This window comes from Neophocaena asiaeorientalis, unplaced genomic scaffold, assembly GCF_003031525.2.
Source record: "Neophocaena asiaeorientalis asiaeorientalis breed wild unplaced genomic scaffold, Neophocaena_asiaeorientalis_V1.1 scaffold124, whole genome shotgun sequence".
NCBI lineage: Eukaryota > Metazoa > Chordata > Mammalia > Artiodactyla > Phocoenidae > Neophocaena > Neophocaena asiaeorientalis.
Window position 1 is genome coordinate 7,115,916 of NW_020174135.1, and position 19,947 is coordinate 7,135,862.

General features: G+C 35.1%; 1 protein-coding gene and 1 pseudogene across 6 annotated transcripts in view; one reads left to right on the plus strand and one right to left on the minus strand.

Annotated features, from left to right (window-relative positions):
• The window catches only part of RTTN (rotatin), a 162,864-nt gene that overhangs the window by 72,417 nt on the left and 70,500 nt on the right, over window positions 1-19,947 (plus strand). For 5 of the 6 annotated variants that reach the window (XR_003004501.1, XM_024754913.1, XM_024754915.1 and 2 more), the window contains exons 31-34: window positions 1,134-1,292; window positions 2,514-2,585; window positions 13,088-13,277; window positions 14,746-14,837. Coding sequence is in view for 5 of the 6 variants with exons in the window: in XM_024754913.1 (XP_024610681.1) it covers window positions 1,134-1,292; window positions 2,514-2,585; window positions 13,088-13,277; window positions 14,746-14,837 (513 nt within the window). In the remaining variant the exon portion in view is untranslated. The remainder of the gene's footprint in view (window positions 1-1,133; window positions 1,293-2,513; window positions 2,586-13,087; window positions 13,278-14,745; window positions 14,838-19,947) is intronic. The other variant, XM_024754916.1, reaches the window with a different exon arrangement.
• On the minus strand, window positions 10,344-10,521 carry LOC112406186 (40S ribosomal protein S29 pseudogene; annotated as a pseudogene).

Consider the following 19,947-nt stretch of genomic DNA (forward strand, 5'->3'; position numbering starts at 1 on the left):
TTTTATAAAGAACAGCAAAATATTACTGGAGAAGTCCAGCCATTTTTAAACAGTTTAGAAGGATAGTGGCCGAGTGACTTTTGAGTGTCACGTAATAGAATAGTATCATTTCAGTGCAGCGTTTTATATTAAAGAATTTTCCACTTTTAGCCGTTTGTCTACTGATTTGATTTTTTTAAACCACTTTATTGAGATATGATTGACATACAAAAAGCTGTACCTATTTAATGTGTACAACTTCATGAATTTGGAGATAAGTATACAGCCCTGAAATATACATCACCAGATTGAATGCCATAAACATGTCCTTCACCTACAGAAGCTTCTTCTGTCCTCTTACTGCTTGTTTTTGTGATTAGAACACTTACCATAAGATCTACCCTCTCAGCAAATTTTTGTGTATATAATATAGTGCTGTTAACAGCTAGAAATACATTCTCGAGCCACATTGGACTTGGACTTGGTGCTTGACTGCCTTATGACTGCATTGCTGTTTGTTACCCTGTGGTAACAGGGTGAAACTCTGTTCTGAAATCAAAATTCACAAGTTCACCCGATACGTAGCTTGAGCAGTGGGGGTACTATGGCAAACATTACACCATGTCAATCTCTTCTGAAACATTTTTCTTTTAAAAGAATTTTGGGGAAAATACTAAGTACCTTATAAAAAGATAATTCAATTACTTCTGTTTGAAAAGAAGTTTCAAAGAATTTAAAACCATTTGTTTGAAAGAAACACTGAAAAGTTAAGGAAGGTGGAACAAAATAATAGTATCCTCTTAAAAATGAGAAATAAACAAGAATCATGTTCATGAAAGATACGTAAGCACCCTATGCTTTCCCTAGAAAAAGACTTTCGAACTATAATTTTTAGTCTTATAGCTGGTTTTGACTTTTTGTGACATTTGCTTTTATTTAGCTTTTATAACCTATATTATTACTTTTCTTAAATCATGGAATAGGAGTTTTATTTGCTCATAAACTTACAGGACAGTATTCTTTAAGTATCTTATAATTCAGGATCGTCAAGACAGTGTCATAAAAATGTGATATTTTATGTACCAGAAAAATTGAGAATTCATGTTGTGAAATCGGGTTCTTTGGTTTCACAACGTTTTCTCTAATTTGAACAGGTGAGGTTCACTTCACTGGGATTAGGATCGGCACTGACTACCCTTGAAACTGGCTGTGTGGCCTTAGCAAACAGTTGTCAAAACATTTCTGGTGGGCTCTGGGGAACCGTGGTGAACATTCTTCTGGACCAGTCGGAGTGTAGCATGGTACGCCGGGAGGTAGGCCTGTCTGTTTAGCCCCACCCGTTTTCCCTCAGAGACCTGTTGTGGTAGTTCTTAGGAACCATACTCCCTGTTCAACACCGTGGGCTCACCACTGACTGTTGTCTCTTTGACCTGCGAACAACTGAAATGAAATGGTTATAGAGAACAAAATGGTATTGATTCACAGTCAGAACAGGAGTCCTTTACTCTGAAAGATCAAAGCAGAATTCAGTGCATTTTAAATGGACTCTTCTATTTTATTACACATTGAAAAGTAGTTCACGGGAAAAGAAATTACTTTTATATGATCTCAGTATTTAAGTTTATAAAGCTTTACTTAAGATAAGGGGCTGTCAAAATGCTCTGTAGTATTTATTATATAACATGTAAGAGGAAAAGTAAATGCTATTTTAATTCTTTCTAAATAGTTTGTTATTTTCTTTACTGCTGCTTTTATCAAAGTGATGATTGATGCAGACCATTTTAAGAACAGTAATCAAATAATGCTTAGAGGCTTGTAAAGAAAACAGCAGCTCCTGGGCCCACCATTAGCCAGTTTCCAGTTTCAAAATCCAAAGGCTGTAGTTTTCTTATTATTTGTTTGTTTGTTTTTAATAATAATGCTTAAACTTGTAGCTTCCTCTTGATTTACCAACTTTAAAGACTGTCTACTGGCTTCCAGTTAAGGTGGTTGGAAATTTCACTCCCTTTGGATCCCCTCTGTTACTCTGGTTATTCTCCCGTTATAATCTTTCACTAAATAGATAATCAGTGTTCATAATTAGTATGATTTTTTAATTTGACCATCTTCAGGACCTAGGAGGTTAAGTTGGACATTTGTGGTTTGTATTTCTAGTTAGCAGTTTTTTATTGGGAGGAGCTTGTATGAGAGAGGAAGAAAGAGATGGGGAGAAAGGTGTGTGTATATGATCTGTAGGAGGATAATAGAAACATGAAGTAGATTTCTTAAATACTACCAGAACAGTTTATGGTTTACAGATCATTTTTGGAAAGGCAAAATTCTGAAATAGGAAAAAATATCTTTCCTGGTGAAGTAGTTTCCCCCACTACTATGTCATCACCTAACAGGAAGGGCAGTGGGGAGTTCTCATAATGACCTCTCAGCATGTGCAGCTGACCAGGGATATGCTTTTTTGTTATTAAATAACACTATATTGGTTATTTCAGACATGACAACAAGATGGCAGTATTGACATTTTTTTCCTTTAATTTCAGGCTGCATTTATTTTTCAAAATCTCCTTGTAATTCCAATGCCTTCAGAAATCATAAAGGGTTATACTTGGCAGGTAGGTGACTTTAAACAATTATCAACCTAGTAGATATTTGAGATTAAGTGATGATAAAGTTTCAGCATATATATATATATATATATGTATTTTATATATGTATATATTTCCTTACTGATGAAACTTTATACAAGCCAACAGGACCTCTTGAAAGAGAATGTAGACTTTTTTTTATGCTTGATCAGATTTACAAATTCTTCTCTGTGGTGTTAAAAATAATTTTAAACAGAAATAATAATCACTGACATGTTTACTATGTACTAGGCACTCGTCTAGAAACATAACAAATATCAGCTTGTGTAATGGTTTGAGTTATGAACCATTATTATCCTCATTTTTTAGATTAAGAAAATTTAGCACAGCAGGTTTAAGTAGTTGGCCCTAAATCACACCCTTTTGCTTTCAGTCCAGGCAGTTTCCCTTTCGCACTCACCTTATTGTCTCTCTAATTTAATAATAATAAACAAATTTGTTTGTAGTTAAATATGCATTGATGTTAACTTCTTTTTTTCTTTTCTGGATAAGTACACTGAGTCATAATTTATCTTTCTTTGCTTTCTATTAGATTAATTTTTTGTATCATGTTCTGAACGACAAGTCAGTAGATAGTTTTACCTAACCTTTTTCTATAGCCTACTGCTTTTTAGGTGATTTGGAGGATAGAAAAGTGGGGCAAATGAGACATGCTTTTTTTCTACCCATGTCTTTATCCATATGTCCTCATCCTATACGTGCATATTTATCACACTGTTGCATCTCATCCCCCAGGATCTTAGATAAGATCTAAGGTTTCTTTTTAAGTTTTCGTTAGAATATATTTGGAGGAGTTACTGAATCTAGTTGAGCTGTAGTGAGGGCAGCTTTTGGGGCAGTCACCTAGAGCCTGAATCCTGGTGGTCCTTAAGGCCTGGATCTCATTTATCTCTTGGAAGCTTCACTTTTCCAAACTTTGCAAACCCAGTTTAATGCTGCCAATTATTGAAAATCCCAGGCTGCTTGTCCACTGGCTCCTTTAATTTGTTTAACGTGCCTTCTGATGATGGTTGTTATTCACAGCCTGTGTTGTAATAAAACCATAGGAGACAAATTAGAAAAGTCTACACAGGATTAATACTTATATTAACAGTGTAGTGGTTTTGATGCCTGTTATCCAATAACTGCATTTAAAAATGTTATTTTTGGCTCAAATGCAAATGATCTCTACTCCCATTGTTGAAGTAGTGACATTTGTATACTATAACCTTTGTGATGTACTGCCAGTGAGTTTTTTTTAAATTATTGAAATAAATATAAAGGCAAGAGTGATAAGTTTTCTGGGTTCTATTAAAGCTCTTGGGACATTATAATATAAAACCATGTGTAGAAGTTCACATTTTTTTCTAGTAAGTTAAATAGTATACAGCTCCTTTTTGCTACTGGTGACATGCTTAGTGCAGCTTTTTGATTTTGTTATTTTCCAGTTCTTCATCACAGAATTAATTTTCTACTAAAAAAGTTGAAAACAGTGGTTTAAGTACGCTTTTAGAGTCTTTTGCTTCACCTATGTTGGCCATAATCAAAAATATTTGAGAGCTGCTCTAATCCAAAATAGTACTTGATGATGAAACTTCTACTAGTCTTAAGCAAAATTAGGGAAGTCAGTCTATTTTTTTGTGTATTTTTAATAAACTCACATTTTCTTCCTCTCTTTTTTAAATTTGTTTTTGCTTATTATTTTTTAAGTGACCTCACTTGGTAGTATAAAATAGTTGGTAATCTAGTATATGTCCCCCAATTTTTAAAAAGTTTAGTGGTACTTTAAATCCCAAAGTGGAAACAGCTGCTCTAGTAAGGGAGGAAGATATTCTTCAAATATAGATAATGGAATTTTTTTTTTTTTTTTTTTTTTCGGTACACGGGCCTCTCACTGTTGTGGGCTGTCCCGTTGCGGAGCACAGGCTCCGGACGTGCAGGCTCAGCGGCCATGGCTCACGGGCCCAGCCGCTCCGCGGCATGTGGGATCTTCCCGGACCGGGGCACGAACCCATGTCCCCTGCATCGGCAGGCGGACTGTCAACCACTGCGCCAGCAGGGAAGCCTAGATAATGGAATTTTATGATCTCCAAGAAGTTGTGACCTTTGCCAGTTTACTACAGCCAGAAAGAAGGTGCTACTTTTTCAGTAATTTAAAATTAAAACTGTCTTTGGTAGAACGATGAGTAATAATCTTATTCAGTAAGATGTTTCATTTACTTGCCTTGGTGTACGTTTTGCAGTGTTTGGGAGGATAGAGCAGGAAGTAGCACTAGTATATAGAAGCTTTGTAAATATTTTATTTTGGTTGAGGTAGATGTTTGATTAATAATATTTTACAAAGAGAACTGCTTTTACTGCTTTGCACTTTGTCTTGGTGCCTGAAGTCTGAGTTGATGCCCTTTACACTCTTGTTCCACTGGGTGTTCTGCAGTGTTTGCTTTAAGATTATTACCTCTGTCCCAGTTCTTTCCCCACACAGCAGGTCTAGATTTCTATTTCATGTTAGTATTGAAATTGTACTTCTGAGTGGGAATCATTTGCATAAATAAATTATGAGTTATATAACTGGCCGGGTTTCCTTTTGTTGTTAAGTTTAGTGCTCTCTTATCAAATGTGGTAGATACTTTTTAGCTGGTTCCACTGTTTACATACCTTTTGTTTTTCTTTCATTTCTGGTGTACTTTTCATGTTATAATTTACCTTTCCTTGTAATAGGGCTTAAATCTTTTCTGGAACAAGGTAAGGCATAAGTCACTTAAAACATTTTGGGGGGGTTTGAAAGGAATATTTAATTTATTAAAGTTATAAATTTTATAAAAATTTAGTTCTTCCTTAAGTTTTAAGATTTAGCTTATAATTTTTCTTTTTCTTAGTCTATTTATAAGGCTACCAAAATTTAGCAGTGTTTTCAAGGCGCTTTTGGATAACGTTTACTTCATTTGCAAACTATTTTTTCTTTTTTTAAATTGAGGTATAGTTGATATACAATATAAGTTTCAGGTGTACAACATAGTAATCCACAGTTTTTAGAGCTTATATTATATTTATAGTTATTATAAAATATTGGCTATATTCCGTGTGTTGTACAATAAAACTTTTTTTAATTTAAAGAAAGTATTTTTTAAAAAATACTTTCACCAACTGCTACAATCCATCTTAATCTTCCTCTTCTCTGAAAGATACTAGCATTTAATGTCTATACCATTAAATTAGGTTCTTCTCATATATTACCTTTACTGCCTTGCATATTTCTTACTATTTAACTTAATCTTCCTAGGTGGAATGTGTATTTCAGGACCATGTTTTTAATATTAAAAAAAAATGTTTCTCCCAGCCCCATCCACAGAGAGTGGTCCTCTATCCGTCTTTGCTAATGCGTAGAGATGTGCAAATCATTCCATTTATCCCGTTAGTCTTCTTGATGTTGCTAAGTAAATAAAGTTGAAAATCAGGTCTTACTTTTTGTAGTGAAATTCCCATTTGGATTTCCATGGATACAGAAGCACACTGGGAGTGGGCGGTCACGAGGAGTAGGAACAGGTAAAGAGCCTCTCAGCGCAGCTTCCCCGGGCGCCCAGCAGCCCTCATAGGGCCCCGTTCCTGGTGCGTCGGTCCTCGGGGCATCACAGACCTTTTCTATTCTGTTTTTTAACAGCAGCGTTTATAATAATGGCCTTTCTTTGTTCAAGGCTACATTCCTCTCTTAGGGAGGGAAAACAGAATTAGTGTCCAGGGGACCCTCAACTATGTTGTGTTCCCAGCTGTGCAGCGTCTTGTAAACTGGTTTCCTAGAGTCTGACTTGGATTTAGTATTCCTGGATGTGGAAGATTCTGTTTCTGGGTTCAGTTTGAGAACTAATGTCACAAATCCATATCCCAGCAACTTTAACAACCAGAATGGAATCTTAGAGTTGATTATAACAAGAAATCTGTTAGATAGGGATTATCTGTGTAGTTTGTTTCAGTTCATTTCTCTAAATGTTTGTTGAGTATTTAAATGTTGGGGATTCACAGATGATCTGACTTAGTGCTCTGGGGCTTATGGCCTGTGGGGGGAAGACAGTGTTCTACCAAGAGAACATTACTACAGTGTTTTATATATGCTCATGGTAGCTATGTGTACTTTTTACAATATTAAAGTTGTTCTTTCCCTTGAAAATGGTGTCACAGATTTAAATGTAAAGGTAATTTCATGCACTTAAGTAATATAATGAGATGTCAGTTTGTGGTGTAAATACACTTGTTAATGCTTTCATTCCTTTCCATGTTTGTGAGAGGAGTTGGCACATATATTTTATTTTATTTTTTAAATTTTATTTTGAAAAAAAATTAGACTTAAATGCAAGTTGCAGAAACAGTATAGCAGTTTTTATATCCCCTTCACCCAGATTCCCCAAATGTTATAATTTTAACATATTTGCTTTAGCTCTACCTAGTGTCTTTTTTCTGAACTATTTGAGAGTTGCAGACATATACTTCTATTTTCCCTAAATAGTTAATTGTGAGTTTGCTAAAAACAAGGACATTCTCTTACAGAATCACTATAATAATTACCAAAATGTGGAAAGTATTCAAATTTTTCCAATTGTCCCACTACTGTCCTTCATAGAAAACAAACAAAAAGCAGACAGTCAGGATCTAGGATCCAATTTAGGAATACATGTTGCATATAGCTGTCATGTCTATTTAGTTTCTTTCATCTAAAATAGTTCCTAAATCTTTAACATTTATGACCTTGGCATTTTTGAAGAGCATAGCCTATTTAGTTTTTGTAATATTCTTTAATTAGGTTTGTCTGTTTCCTCAGAATTTGATTCAGGTTATGCATTTTTGGCAGAAAAGCCACAGAAGTGCTCTGTGCTTCTTCTTATATTATATCAGCAGATAGGCTATCTCTTTGTCCCATTGCTGGTGATATTAACCTTGCTTACTTGGTTAAGGTAGAGTTGGTCTGTTTTCTCCATTGTGGACTTAAAATTTTTCCTTTTGCCAGGAGGTGCTTTGAGACTGTAAAATATCTATTTCTCATCAACTTTTATTAGTTTTAACTTCCATTTGTGCTTCTTGTCTGAAGCAGTTATTACAGAATGGTTGCCAAATGATGATTTTCTAATTCCATTATTTCTTCCACATTAATTACATTTTACTGTAGGGAAGAGCCTTCCTTTCTTATTTATTTATTCACTTATTTATTTACACCAGTATGGACTCAAGGATTCTTAGTATGTTTCATGGATTATGATCTCTTTCTATCATTATTTATTTAGATGTTCAAATTGTTTCAGATTTGGCTTAGGAGGACTTCCTTCACAAAGACTCCTATATCCTTTTAGCATGTCTTTATCAACCTTTGAGTACTTGTTTACTTCCTGGCATAGCAAGATGTTCTTGACTTTCCCAGCGCCACCCTGGAATCAGATATTTGCTCAAAGAGCCCTGATTTCTTTCAATGGAGAACGTATATAGAAATGAGTTCTAGATATGCTCGTTGCTCCGAGGGAGGGGTCTTTGCTTCTATACACTCGCAGTGGACATAGCTAGACTGTCTGCATATGTGTTTATATGTGTTGTAGAGAGATGGCCGACTCATTTATAGCTGTAGTATGTATCGTTTTCATATGTGATGTTATAATTATCAATGCATGTTTTTCATCTTCTAATGTGTTCATCATGGATCATTATGAGTATTGATTTCACAAAATGCTAAGTACTTGGTGTCAGAGAAACAATACCATTTTAACTATATTCATAATTTATATGCAGTTAGGGATTTCTTATGTTACTAGGGTCATTTTTTTCAATCTCTGCATTACATTATAGCATTTTAAAAATTTGTTATGTATCAAAATAATTCCTTTTTCTTCTTGAAAATATTCTCCATTCTTCTTACATGCAATTTTGTTTGCTTTTGAATCATAGCTAATGGGTATGTTAGTACTGTGACACTAGGAGTAAAATGTCTTAAATGTAATATTGTAGCTTATTGCATCCTTGAGATCAATATTTTCAAATTAATCGGAGTATTCTATGACATAATTGCTGTTTGCTTTGCAAACTTATTTGTTATGGCTCTTGGTGATTTGAAGAGTTTTCTTTCTTTGCATACTGCCCTTCTCAGCTCTCCCTGGCAATTTTGCAGATGATCTGGCAGCCCGAGCGCTCACCTGAGGGCAAGGCTGGTAAGGATATAGACGTCCTGAGACAGAGCAATTAGACTGTGCTGATTTCCCCGCTTTACCAGAAGACAGCCCCATCAATTACTGATGAATCTATGGAGCGAAGCCTAGTACATGCGTGAAAGGCTTCATTGTTCTGGCCCTTGTACATTAGTCATGTGTGGAAAGCCTGAGCCACACCATCTTTTGTGCTTATGCTGGACTTGGCTTCACTGCTGTGATTAAAGCTCTGTTGATAATGTGCCATTGCTACTAGGAAGCTCTGGCACGTGGAGATTGGGGATTCAGGCTAAATGCTTAGCTAAAATAAATCAAATAAAAAATAAATAATGGTATGTAATATGTACATATTCCAGATCATCTGGTTTTGTTTGAGAAATTTAAAAATATTTTGAGTGAAATGTTTGAATTTTTAGAAGAAATTATTTTTTTCAAGTAATGAATATATATGGTTAAAAAAGCTAATACAGCTTATGCTGAAATTCTTTACCTTCTTCATTCACAGAGACAGCTTTACCTCCTACTGATTTTAATTCTTCAGGTAGTTACCTTCCTGTCTCTAAATAGTGTGTTTGCAGTAATACAGTATGTTTGTTCCTTTACTGTGTCAATACATAGGATTTAGCTCACTTAAACAATGTCCTGCCAATATAGTTCTGTTAGTGGTCTTAGTTTCTCCCCTGGTCACCCCTGCTGTTTCTGGTCTCCTTACCTATGGGTCATATCTCTTGCCCACCCCCATTTAGAAGGTAAGATGTGGCTAAGTTGTTCCTTTTACTGGTATCTCGTCCCCCACTTCTACTGCCAATCTTTGCCAGTTTCATCTCTACTTTTACTTTGTGAAGGCTGATTATGGTTAGATTCTCTTCTACAGCCTCCTTATATCTATAAGTTGATTCTAAAAAGTGAAAACTAGTAATTTGCTACAGAGCCATTATTTGTTGGGCTGTTGTTACACTTCCTTATCTATGCTTCCAGGGCTATGACCCCTCTGGCACTCAGAGGAAAACTTTCCTGGTATTTGTGTGTGTGTGTGTGTGTGTGTGTGTGTGTGTGTGTGTGTGTGTGTGTGTGTGTGTGTGTGTGTGTGAGAGTGATTTAAAAACTTGATTTGGGCGTTGGGTGATTTTTTTGCCCTTGGAGTTTCTGTTAATTTTTTTTCTTGCATTGTGAGTCCGTATCATAGCTCAAGTTTTTCTAAGCTCTTAATCATCCTTTCTCTTCAGTTAGAATCCCCTTTCCTAGTGATCATCCTCAAAATAATTGTATTCCTACCTAAAAACAAATGCATGAGTGACAAACTTCTGAGTTCTTGTTTGTTTGAAAATGTATTTAAATTGCACTGGATTGATAGTTTGGGCTACTAGGTATTAGGCTGAAATCATTCCTCATAAGAATTTTGCTCCACTGTCTTCTAACATCTCGTGCTACGGATGAGAAGTTGGATACCCATCTGATTCTTTTTTTTTTTTTTTTAAGTTTTAACATTTTTATTTATATACAGAGAGTTAGTATTGTTTCTGAGGAAAGTAGATATGCTTGATGACCCCATTCAAGAAGTTCACACTTAGTCCAACTTAATGAAGCCGATGTCCTTCGCATACTGGGAAACACTGGCGGCACTTATTGAGGCCATGTTTCTGGATCAGACTGTGCTGGTTTAAGCAAACGCAGCAAGAGTGAGAACCCTAGCCGAATTTTCTCGGATGGCTCCTGTAGAGCTGCTGGTGACCCATGTTGCTTTCTCGGCTGCAACGAGGCAAAACGAAAGAGGGAGCGCATGCCGGCACTCTTCAGAATTTTTCCATCTGATTCTTTTTACCTCTTTATGGATGACTTTTTCTTTTACTATCTTCACTTTGTCTTTAATGTTCTAGAATTTTATGATTCTGTGTCTTTTTTTCATTTCTTTTGCTTGATATTTATTAAGCTCCTTAATTTGGAGACATAGATGTTCTATTTCTTTTGGCTCTGACAATTTTTTTTCATATTTATTTATTTTAAAAATGACCTTTTCTTTATTTTTCTAGAAATTATATGAGTCTTATATTAGGCCTCTTGAATTAATATTCTGCTCCTTATCTTTTCTATCTCCTGGTCTTTAAATTCTGGGATATTAATTTTTTTGTTCATATCAGAATTAGTTTAACTTTTTCAATCTTGGTAGGCCAAATAATTTTCACTGTGACTTATAGGCGAAGAAAAAAAGTCAGGTTCTAAACTTTACTAGGTTGATTTAAATTTATGTCTTTTATGACTTCTTTTGTTATCTTTATTTTCTAAATCTTTTTTCTTTTTATATTAGTAAGAACTAGAGAAAAAAATGAATTTTTAAAATATATTAATTAAAGGGTGAATATTATGTCAATTATATACCATGATAATTATACATATTTATAGAATAACTACTATAGTTCTGCATCATATTTACGTGTGTAATTTCTCACTTTGAAAATATTTATAACTAAAGAAAAGATGGATTTTAGAAGACAGTGGGTTTGTAACACTTCTCCTTCTAGCACGTGGTGAAACCATCAGCCTCAGTGGGCCTTTACCGAATAAAGAATCAGCAGATTTAAGAACTCTTGAGGAACTTGTTTTCAGCATTTATACAGTTTACATTCCTTCATGTATTTTTGGCTAAACCTTTGTTAATTTGGACTGTGGCTGTTAACTCATCCAGGAAACAATTATATAGACACAATTTTGCACAAGAAAAAATTTTGAATAATTTTATATAATATGTATAATAAAATATTTGAAAATTATTCTTAGTATTATTATGAAATAAATTAAAAAATAGTGTTTGTGGTACTTTGTTTAATAATTTTATTTTATTGATTTATTGGGGTATGTTACACAGCTGCAATTAAGCTAGTAACCTTTGCTGAATTATTTTTAATTCTCCTCTTGGTTGTTGGTCCTCCCTGGAATCAACATAATGGGGGCTTTAATTTGTGATGTTAAGCAACTATTGCAGATCTCATGTGTGCTTTTTACATTTATGAATGCTATAAGTTGCTTAAAAGATAGAACATTTTGAATGTTAGGATTGGCTCTGTGGCTTTGGATGAATTACTTTGTCCTAGATATTTAAATAAAGTAATTCACGAAAGGGCCACATTGCCTGAAATGTGCACCTGGTTCACAAACGGGAGCCACGTGACCCTGTTCATGTACTCCTCTCTGTTTCGCCTGCCGCTTCTCAAGCTCCGGATTTAAAGTTAACACGGTGACCAGCGTCTGTGACTGCTCATTAAAGAGTCTTATTCCTTCTTGGACAAGTAAATTGCTCTATTTGTAAAGAGTAAAGCTCACAGTGTTGGGTAGGTTTATTAGAACACAACAATAACAAATTCATAAAAATAAAAAGTATTTAATATTGAAGTAAGACATTTAATTTTAATAATATTCTTAAAGAGAAGGGTTAATGGAAATAATCTTCTTAATGTAATTATATCTTTAACTGTAATTATACGTTTAACTATTACTTTATCTTCCTGGATAGTAAGTTTTAATATCCATCTTTCCTTGGTGACCAGGAGGCATGAGAGAAGGGGCACGTATGCAAATTTCAGTTCATGGTAAACTTTGAATAGGCTTTGACCAGACCTTTCCTGTTGGCACTTAGATTTCGATTTTCTGTCTTTTATTTTTCTCTCTATTATGGTCTGTTTGAAAAGTCTTAACTATATTGATTATCATTTTCCAAAAAAGAGAAATATTTATAAACTAATGATGTGATTATTTGCATACTTTAAACCAATCCTTTGCATACTTTTAATGGCTTGCTTGATTTTTGCCATTTGGATATTCCAGGAAAAGTAGTGACAGTGCAAAAAATTATTTGAAAAAAAGCGCAAAGAGATTAAAATTTTGCAATGGCAGATCCTTCTCAGCCTCCTGCTGGAAGGTGTGTGTGTGTGTGTGTGTGTGTGTGTGTGTGTGTGTGTGTGTGTTTGCACGCATGCGTGCATGTATGCAAGGAATTCCCTTGGAAGAAGGGTTAATTCAGTGGGAAGTAAAGTGGCAAACAGATTTTACTGTGGATATCAGGCTTTTCATTCTAGCCCCTCAAGAGAGCGACTAGATCAGCCTTCTGCCTTCAGTGGATTTTTAGGCAGCAGAGACCTGGAGTCCTGTGAAATCCTCTGCCTGGGTCAGGCTGGTATATGTGGGGAAAGACGGGCAGGTGAAAGGAGAATGGTCACATCTGGGACCCATTTGTTTCGTTGAGGGGAATGTGGGGAGACGTGGGTCTTTTTGAAGAAATTAAGTGATAAATCACTGTCTCCCCCTCTTTTCCTACAGGGCCCCTGTGTTCATGATGAGGACTCTGGCCTGTCGCTCATAGGAAAACCTGCCCTTCAGGCTCTTTTGTACCACTGCCATTTTTATGAACATTTGAATCAGATGGTAAAACATTGTTACCTGGGACGGTATACGTTTGATTTGAATTGTTCTGCTCTTAATGGAACTTCTGAAGGCAATGACTTAAATGGTAAGAATATTATATTTATATTTTTAATAAAATGTAACATTTCTTAAACTGTTAAAAACCTATGTGTTTGTTACAAAATATTTGAAAAATAATGAAAAGTACACAGGAAAACATTCTCTAGTCCCATTACCCAGAGGTTGCCTTTGTTACCTTACAGTGTATTTTCTTCCAGTCTTCTTTCTCTGTATAGCTCTTGTTTGTTTTACATAATTGTGTTCATATCTTATGTACATTTTTGTATTTCCTCCTTTCACTAAACATTGCCTAAACATTTTTCTATTTTATAAATTCTTCATGGAAACCGTTTTTGACATCTTACTAATGTTTCATAAGTTATTTCATGCCCTTTAGTAAAGTTTTACAGTTTTTTCCTCTATTAATGTCTTAAATTTTTGGAAGGTTCTTCCCAGGCAAACAAGAATGAGACCTTTCCTACTAAATTTTCTAATTTGTTTTGCTAATATATTGACAAGCTATTTGTCTTTTGGAATGTTACTCATTTATCAAAATATATGCTGAAATCTTTTCATTTCTACTTGTTTGTAGATTCTCTTGGATTTCCTAAGTATAAGATCTTAGCACATATAAATGATAATTATGTCTCATAATAATAAATGATAATTTAATAGTAAGAATAAAAACAATTTTAAGATAAAAATAAATATAAAATAATAAAAATTTAAAAGTAATGTTAAAAAATCTTGACATAATTTCCCACAGAAAAGGTACAAGAATAGAACAAAGAATTCCCAAATGTTAACATTTTACTATATTTGCCCTCCTATACCATGTGTATGTATGTGCGTATAAGTGAAATATATTTATTTATATGCATATATACATATATATTTTTTTTTTCTGAGCCATTTAAGAGTAAACTGCAAACATGAAGTTCCCTTACCCTGAAATACTTAAATGTAAATTTCTAGTTCACTTTTCTGCTCGCTTCTTGGAGGCATTAAGAGGAGAATGACATTTAATGACGTTTTTGATCATTCTAAACAAATGTCCCTGTGAGGAAAGTGACCACTTTAATTGTTTGGATTTCTCTGTATCTGTGTTACTGGAAGCATGGCCCTTGAACCAGCAGCACTGACATCTGCTTCCAGCTTGTTAGAAATGCAGATTTACGCCACCCCCGACCTTGACTTGGGGAATGGAATCTCTGCGAATAGGATTCAGGAAACCACTTTAACAAGCCCTTTATGACTCTTCTGCACTTAGAAGTTTGGGAGCTGGTGCTCTTGCTAAATTGTGTTAGATTAAACTAAAGCGCAGTCAACTAATTGTTTTAAATTTTTTTGTGAAGCATGCTGTATACATAAATTAATTAAGAATAATAAAAATTAGGCACACTTCCTTCACACTTCTTTAGTTCTGGATTGGTTTCATGTAAGGAGTATTCTTTCTGTTAATCGTTTCAGTGCCCAGAAGGCTGTTCACGTTGACAGTTTTCTTGTTGTCACAGGTTTAGATGACTCATTCAAGTTTTGGAGGGCTCCATCTCGGATGTCCAGTCAAGATCGAGATCCAAGTTCTCTCTCCACTTTGGAAACAATGGTACTTCCAAAGAACGCATAAGTGCTGCATTTTGAATTTCTGAAAAAATTTGAATTTACATAGTGGAGGGATAAGAATGGATGTGAAATATAAGGTTATGACCACAACAACTGTGATTTATTTAAAGTGCCGTCTATAGCAGAACTAGTGTCTGTTTTGCTCAAATAAGTGCACTGAATATCCTTTTAGATGAATTTTCAACCTCTTTCCTACCTTTTTTGATAGAAGCGGAAGTTCAAAAGTTTTAAAATGTTTATCAGTAGTAGTAGAAAAAGAGAACAAATCCCGTATGATTAGTAATGCTTGATTACCCTGAAATTTTGCTTAAGGACAAGGCAGTTTGAAGAATGTTGATCCATTCAGATGATTCCAGTGTGGCACTAATGATTTTAAACACATTTCTAAATGTTTGCATCAAATAGAAGCTTGTCTTGATTATCTGAAATACCTGAAATTTATGTACACCTGCCTGCCTTTCTTCCTTTTTTTTTTTTTATTTATAAGGTGCTTTGTTCTAAAAAGTTTGAGACACTAATTATCTCTAAATAATGACATGCTAGGTTTCATTTGTTTTATAAGCATACAAAATCATTCTCAACTGGAAAGCATTGCAGTGTATTTTTGGAACAATATACTGTGTTGTAGAACCTATTAGGAAGGCAGAGCCTCGACACCACTGCTTCCAGGAGCAAAAATAATATGAGAATTAAATAATTAAACAGGCATTAATAAGATTCACCTCCTACAGTTTCTCAAGAGACTGGTACTTTTTGCTAAGTTTTAAGAGACTTTTTTTTTTTCCCTCTAGACTCAGAAGAGTTTATGTTTAGTGCTAAATTGAACCTTTATTTAGAAAAACAGAATAATTACTCCAGTTCCACTAGATGTCATGCTTTCTTTTGCAAGCTAGAAATAGTGTGTATCTTTGTCTCAATAAGAGAAATAATTATATGATTCAGTGCTAAAGGGGATTGTATTAATTGGTTATTTAGTTCACAGAAGTACAGCGTTAATATGTGCTTAAAAATAATTCTTCTTAGGTTACCCTGTTTGTTTAAAGGGCTGTAGACTAACTTTGAAATCTTTGTACATTCTTCAGTTCTTTGCTTATAGTAGGTATGCAGTAAGTAGTAATTGCTGTAAATAACTTTTGAGTTAGCTATTTTGTAGATATCAAGTTACATTTATTTTTTAATTAACTTTTGGCTGTGTTGGGTCTTTGTTGCTGCGCGCGGGCTTTCTCTAGTTGCGGCGAGTGGGAGCTACCCTTCGTTGCAGTGTGTGGGCTTCTCATTGCGGTGGCTTCTCTTGTTACGGAGCGCGGGCTTCAGTAGTTGTGGCACACGGGCTTAGTTGCTCCGTGGCATGTGGGATCTTCCTGGACCAGGGCTCAAACCCATGTCCCCTGCATTGGCAGGCGGATCCTTAACCACTGCACCACCAGGGAAGTCCCCAAGTTATATTTATTCTATACAAGGAAACTTACATACAAAAAACAAAAGCAAATCAAACTTTTGCATTTCTCTATTTTATAATAATATATAAATCTTACAGATTAAGCTACTAGATTTTCCAAGAAACACTTTATAAATATGTCACTTATTATAATCATTATTAAAATAGAAGCACATCTATTAATGCAAAAGTCTTTAACTTGTTTATGTTAGGATATCACATAGACTTTTAGAAATACATACCAGTGAAATCTGTTTTTTTTTTTAAGAATTCATATATATAGTCTTATGTGAGATTTACCTTCTTGTAGTTCCTCAAAAGATTAGTATTACCTGTTAGAATTTTTACAGTCAACTTTTTTCTTTCTTTTTTGGTTTCCAAACAGAAGAGTTTTGGTATTGGTGAATTACTCACTGAATTGGTGACTTTTATTCACAAAAATTAATCTAATTATCCCAGTTCTACGAATTGTCATGTTTTCTTTACCATATGAGATATACTATGTATCTTTTTTCCAGCAGGAGACAAATATGGAGAGTTTATTCCTTATACCATTACTTTAAATTTCTTTTTTTCTTTCTTTATTTTTGGCTGCATTGGGTCTTTGTTGCTGTGTGCGGGCTTTCCCTAGTTGCGGCGAGCGGGGGCTACTCTTTGTCATGGTGTGCAGGCTTCTCATTGCAGCGGCTTTTCTTGTTGCGGAGCATGGGCTCTAGGCTCACGGGCTTCAATAGTTGTGGTGCTCGGGCTCAGTAGTTGTGGCTTGCGGGCCCAGTAGTTGTGGCTCACGGGCTCTAGAGTGCAGGCTCAGTAGTTGTGGCACATGGGCATAGTTGCTCCGCAGCATGTGGGATCTTCCCGGACCAGGGATCAAACCTGTGTCCCCTGCATTGGCAGGCGGATTCTTAACCACTGCACCACCAGGGAAGCCCTTATACCAGTATTACTTTAAACCTAAACTGTCAGTACCCAGACCAACTAATACTTTCTCAGGTATAAGAAAATGTTGAAGTTACAAATTGAGGTATCAGTTGAGTGGATGTAAATCTTGCTAATGAGTTTATCTTGTTATTAATATCATTATTTTGTATGTCTCCCAGAATTGAGAAAAGATACAATTTGTTGATTGGTTTGTCTTTCCACTTTGTCTTTCTGAGGAAAGCACTGTCTTTTGATATGGGTCGTATCATCCAGTGTGCTGTTGCTGGATCATTATCTTTTCTGCGTTGTTAATGCCACATTAGGGACTTTAATGGTGTTATCTAATGAATATTAGTTTAGTTGATTGTGACTTGTATGTTTTGTAAATTATAGGTAGAGTAAGGAGTGTCATTGTTACCTTGGGGGTGTTGCCCTGGTAAATAAATGCCTTTTCAGAGATGGCTTCCCTCAACTCAGTGTATCCTTCCCCAGGGGAGGGGTCAGGTATCAGTTGTTTTTCCTCCTGGGATCACATTTCTACTTGTCAGAAATACCCAAACTAGATAGGTGTTTACGCCCTAGGACAAACCAGTTTGTAGCAACAGCTTTAAGAACAAAATTTGATCTTTTCTGCTGCTCTTGAGCAGAATTATGTCTGTATTTTTTAAAATCTGTTTTATCAGTTATCAAAAAAGAGGAAATGTGGGTCATTTGCTTTTGAGCTTTTCTTTGTGAAATATGTGATTCTTTCAAACTTCCTTGAGCACTAATTTAAGGAAAACTGATTTTACTTTAAGTTTATTTAAACATTTATAGAGAAATTTTCCTCATGGGTCCTCTTAGTCTTTAAAAAATTGATAATCATTTTACTGTTTTACAGAAGAAGAGATTAAGGCATGGAATGAATAAGTGTCTTGTGTAAGGTTCCAGCGCTGCTAACTGGTGGAGCGTTATTTGAATCCAGAATTGTGTTTGGCTCTAGGGCCCAGGTCGTTGGCCATGATGTTTTGCTCCTTCACTACAGAGCAAGATGTGATCAGTCCCGAAATAGATGTTACAGTCAGGGTGCAGTGAGCTTAGATTAGAAGGAATGATGAAATAGGCAGTGATTTTGTGTAAGAAGTGGCAATTGAAATGGGCTTTAAAGGATCAATCCCTTTTTTGTATTATGTACACATTTGCAAGGAACTAAAAAGATACTAAAATATGTCTTAGAATTCAGTACCCACTTCTGAGGTTTGAAAGTCTACTTGAGAACATAAAGCATAATTAGGAAATTACTGAATGCCAAGCTGTGTGGTACTGAATGCCTTAGATATTCAGAAGATGCAAGATGGGGTTGTTTTGAGGGTGGGAAGAAGGCTGAAGTTTGATTCCTGATGTAACCAGGTGGGGTTAGCCAGGAGAGCCAAGTCCGGTTTTGGATTTGAAGAGATAAGAGATAACAGCTGTAAAGATATAAAGACATTTCAGCAAAGTAAAATGTCATGAAGCATTACAAAGGACATTAGAGAAAGATGAATTACATTTATTTGATGGTAGTTAAAAGTTATTTTATAGAACAGGATGACAATACATTTATGTATTGATGTGTATTATTAAATATAATCAAATGAGTGTCCATTGAAGATTATTTTCAAGCAAGCAGGATTTGAGCATAGTAGTAGAGCAAGTCAGCTTAATACTTTTTTACCTTTATTTATTAAAATAGTAATATGTTAATATAGCAAATTTAAAAAATATAGATTGGCTAGTGGAAATATAAATCACCCCTAATCAATTTTTATTGCTATAGAAAGAAGTTCTTGTGTTTTCTCAGCCATATGGGGTAAGTTATAATGCAGCCATTAGATGCTTTCTAAAACCATATTTTCAAACTTTGTGTGTCCCTTCCTTGGACTATACAGAGGACGATCATGGTGTTTAATGCCTGACCTTGGTCACGAATGGCAGCTTAGCGTTCTCATGAGCCAGGTATTTAGCGGCCCTCAGAAGCTCTTTTCCTGCAGTGAATGCTATCTCTGTTTTCATCAGTAGTGGGGACTGCTTGAGTGTTTGCCAACTGAAAGGGTGTTCAGTGAAAAGATAAAGGATTCCGGCATCCTTGTCCTCTTAAATTTTCTTGTGTAACCGAGGGAGCTTGTGGCAGGAGCCAGGCTCGTTCATCAGCTCCTGCACGGTTGTGATGTCAGTCTCCGTGTGTGCTTGTTGCTTCACACACTAAAAGTTATCTGGATGTCTATTGACAGGAACTGTTTTTTTTTTTTAAACACATCTCTTATAACCAATTGTAGGTAAATATAATTTTTAAAATGTCTTTAGGTTTTTTTCCCTGTTATGTAGATCTAATGTTATATCAAATAAGGCATTTTATACATGCTTATTTATGAGTGATTTCTTTAGACTGAGATTTATCCAGCCTTCATTTTTAGATGACTTCACGTGCTTAGCTTGCTTTTTTGGCTACAGCTTCTGTCACTTATTTCTTATTACTGTAATGTCATATTTGAAGTGGTGGAGGCGATTGAGGTCCTAAGTTGAAAGAGGGATTTTTAAAAACTGTATATTAATTTCGTGTGCCATTTTCTTCAAATTTATATTCTCTTTACGGTCAGAAACTGCAAATGAAAATAACCTTGGGTTTTGTTTTCATCCTGTTATATCAAGTCTAAGGTACCTACTTTAAGCGTTAGAATAGATATGTAATCAATACGCAAATATCGTGAGCTGTACA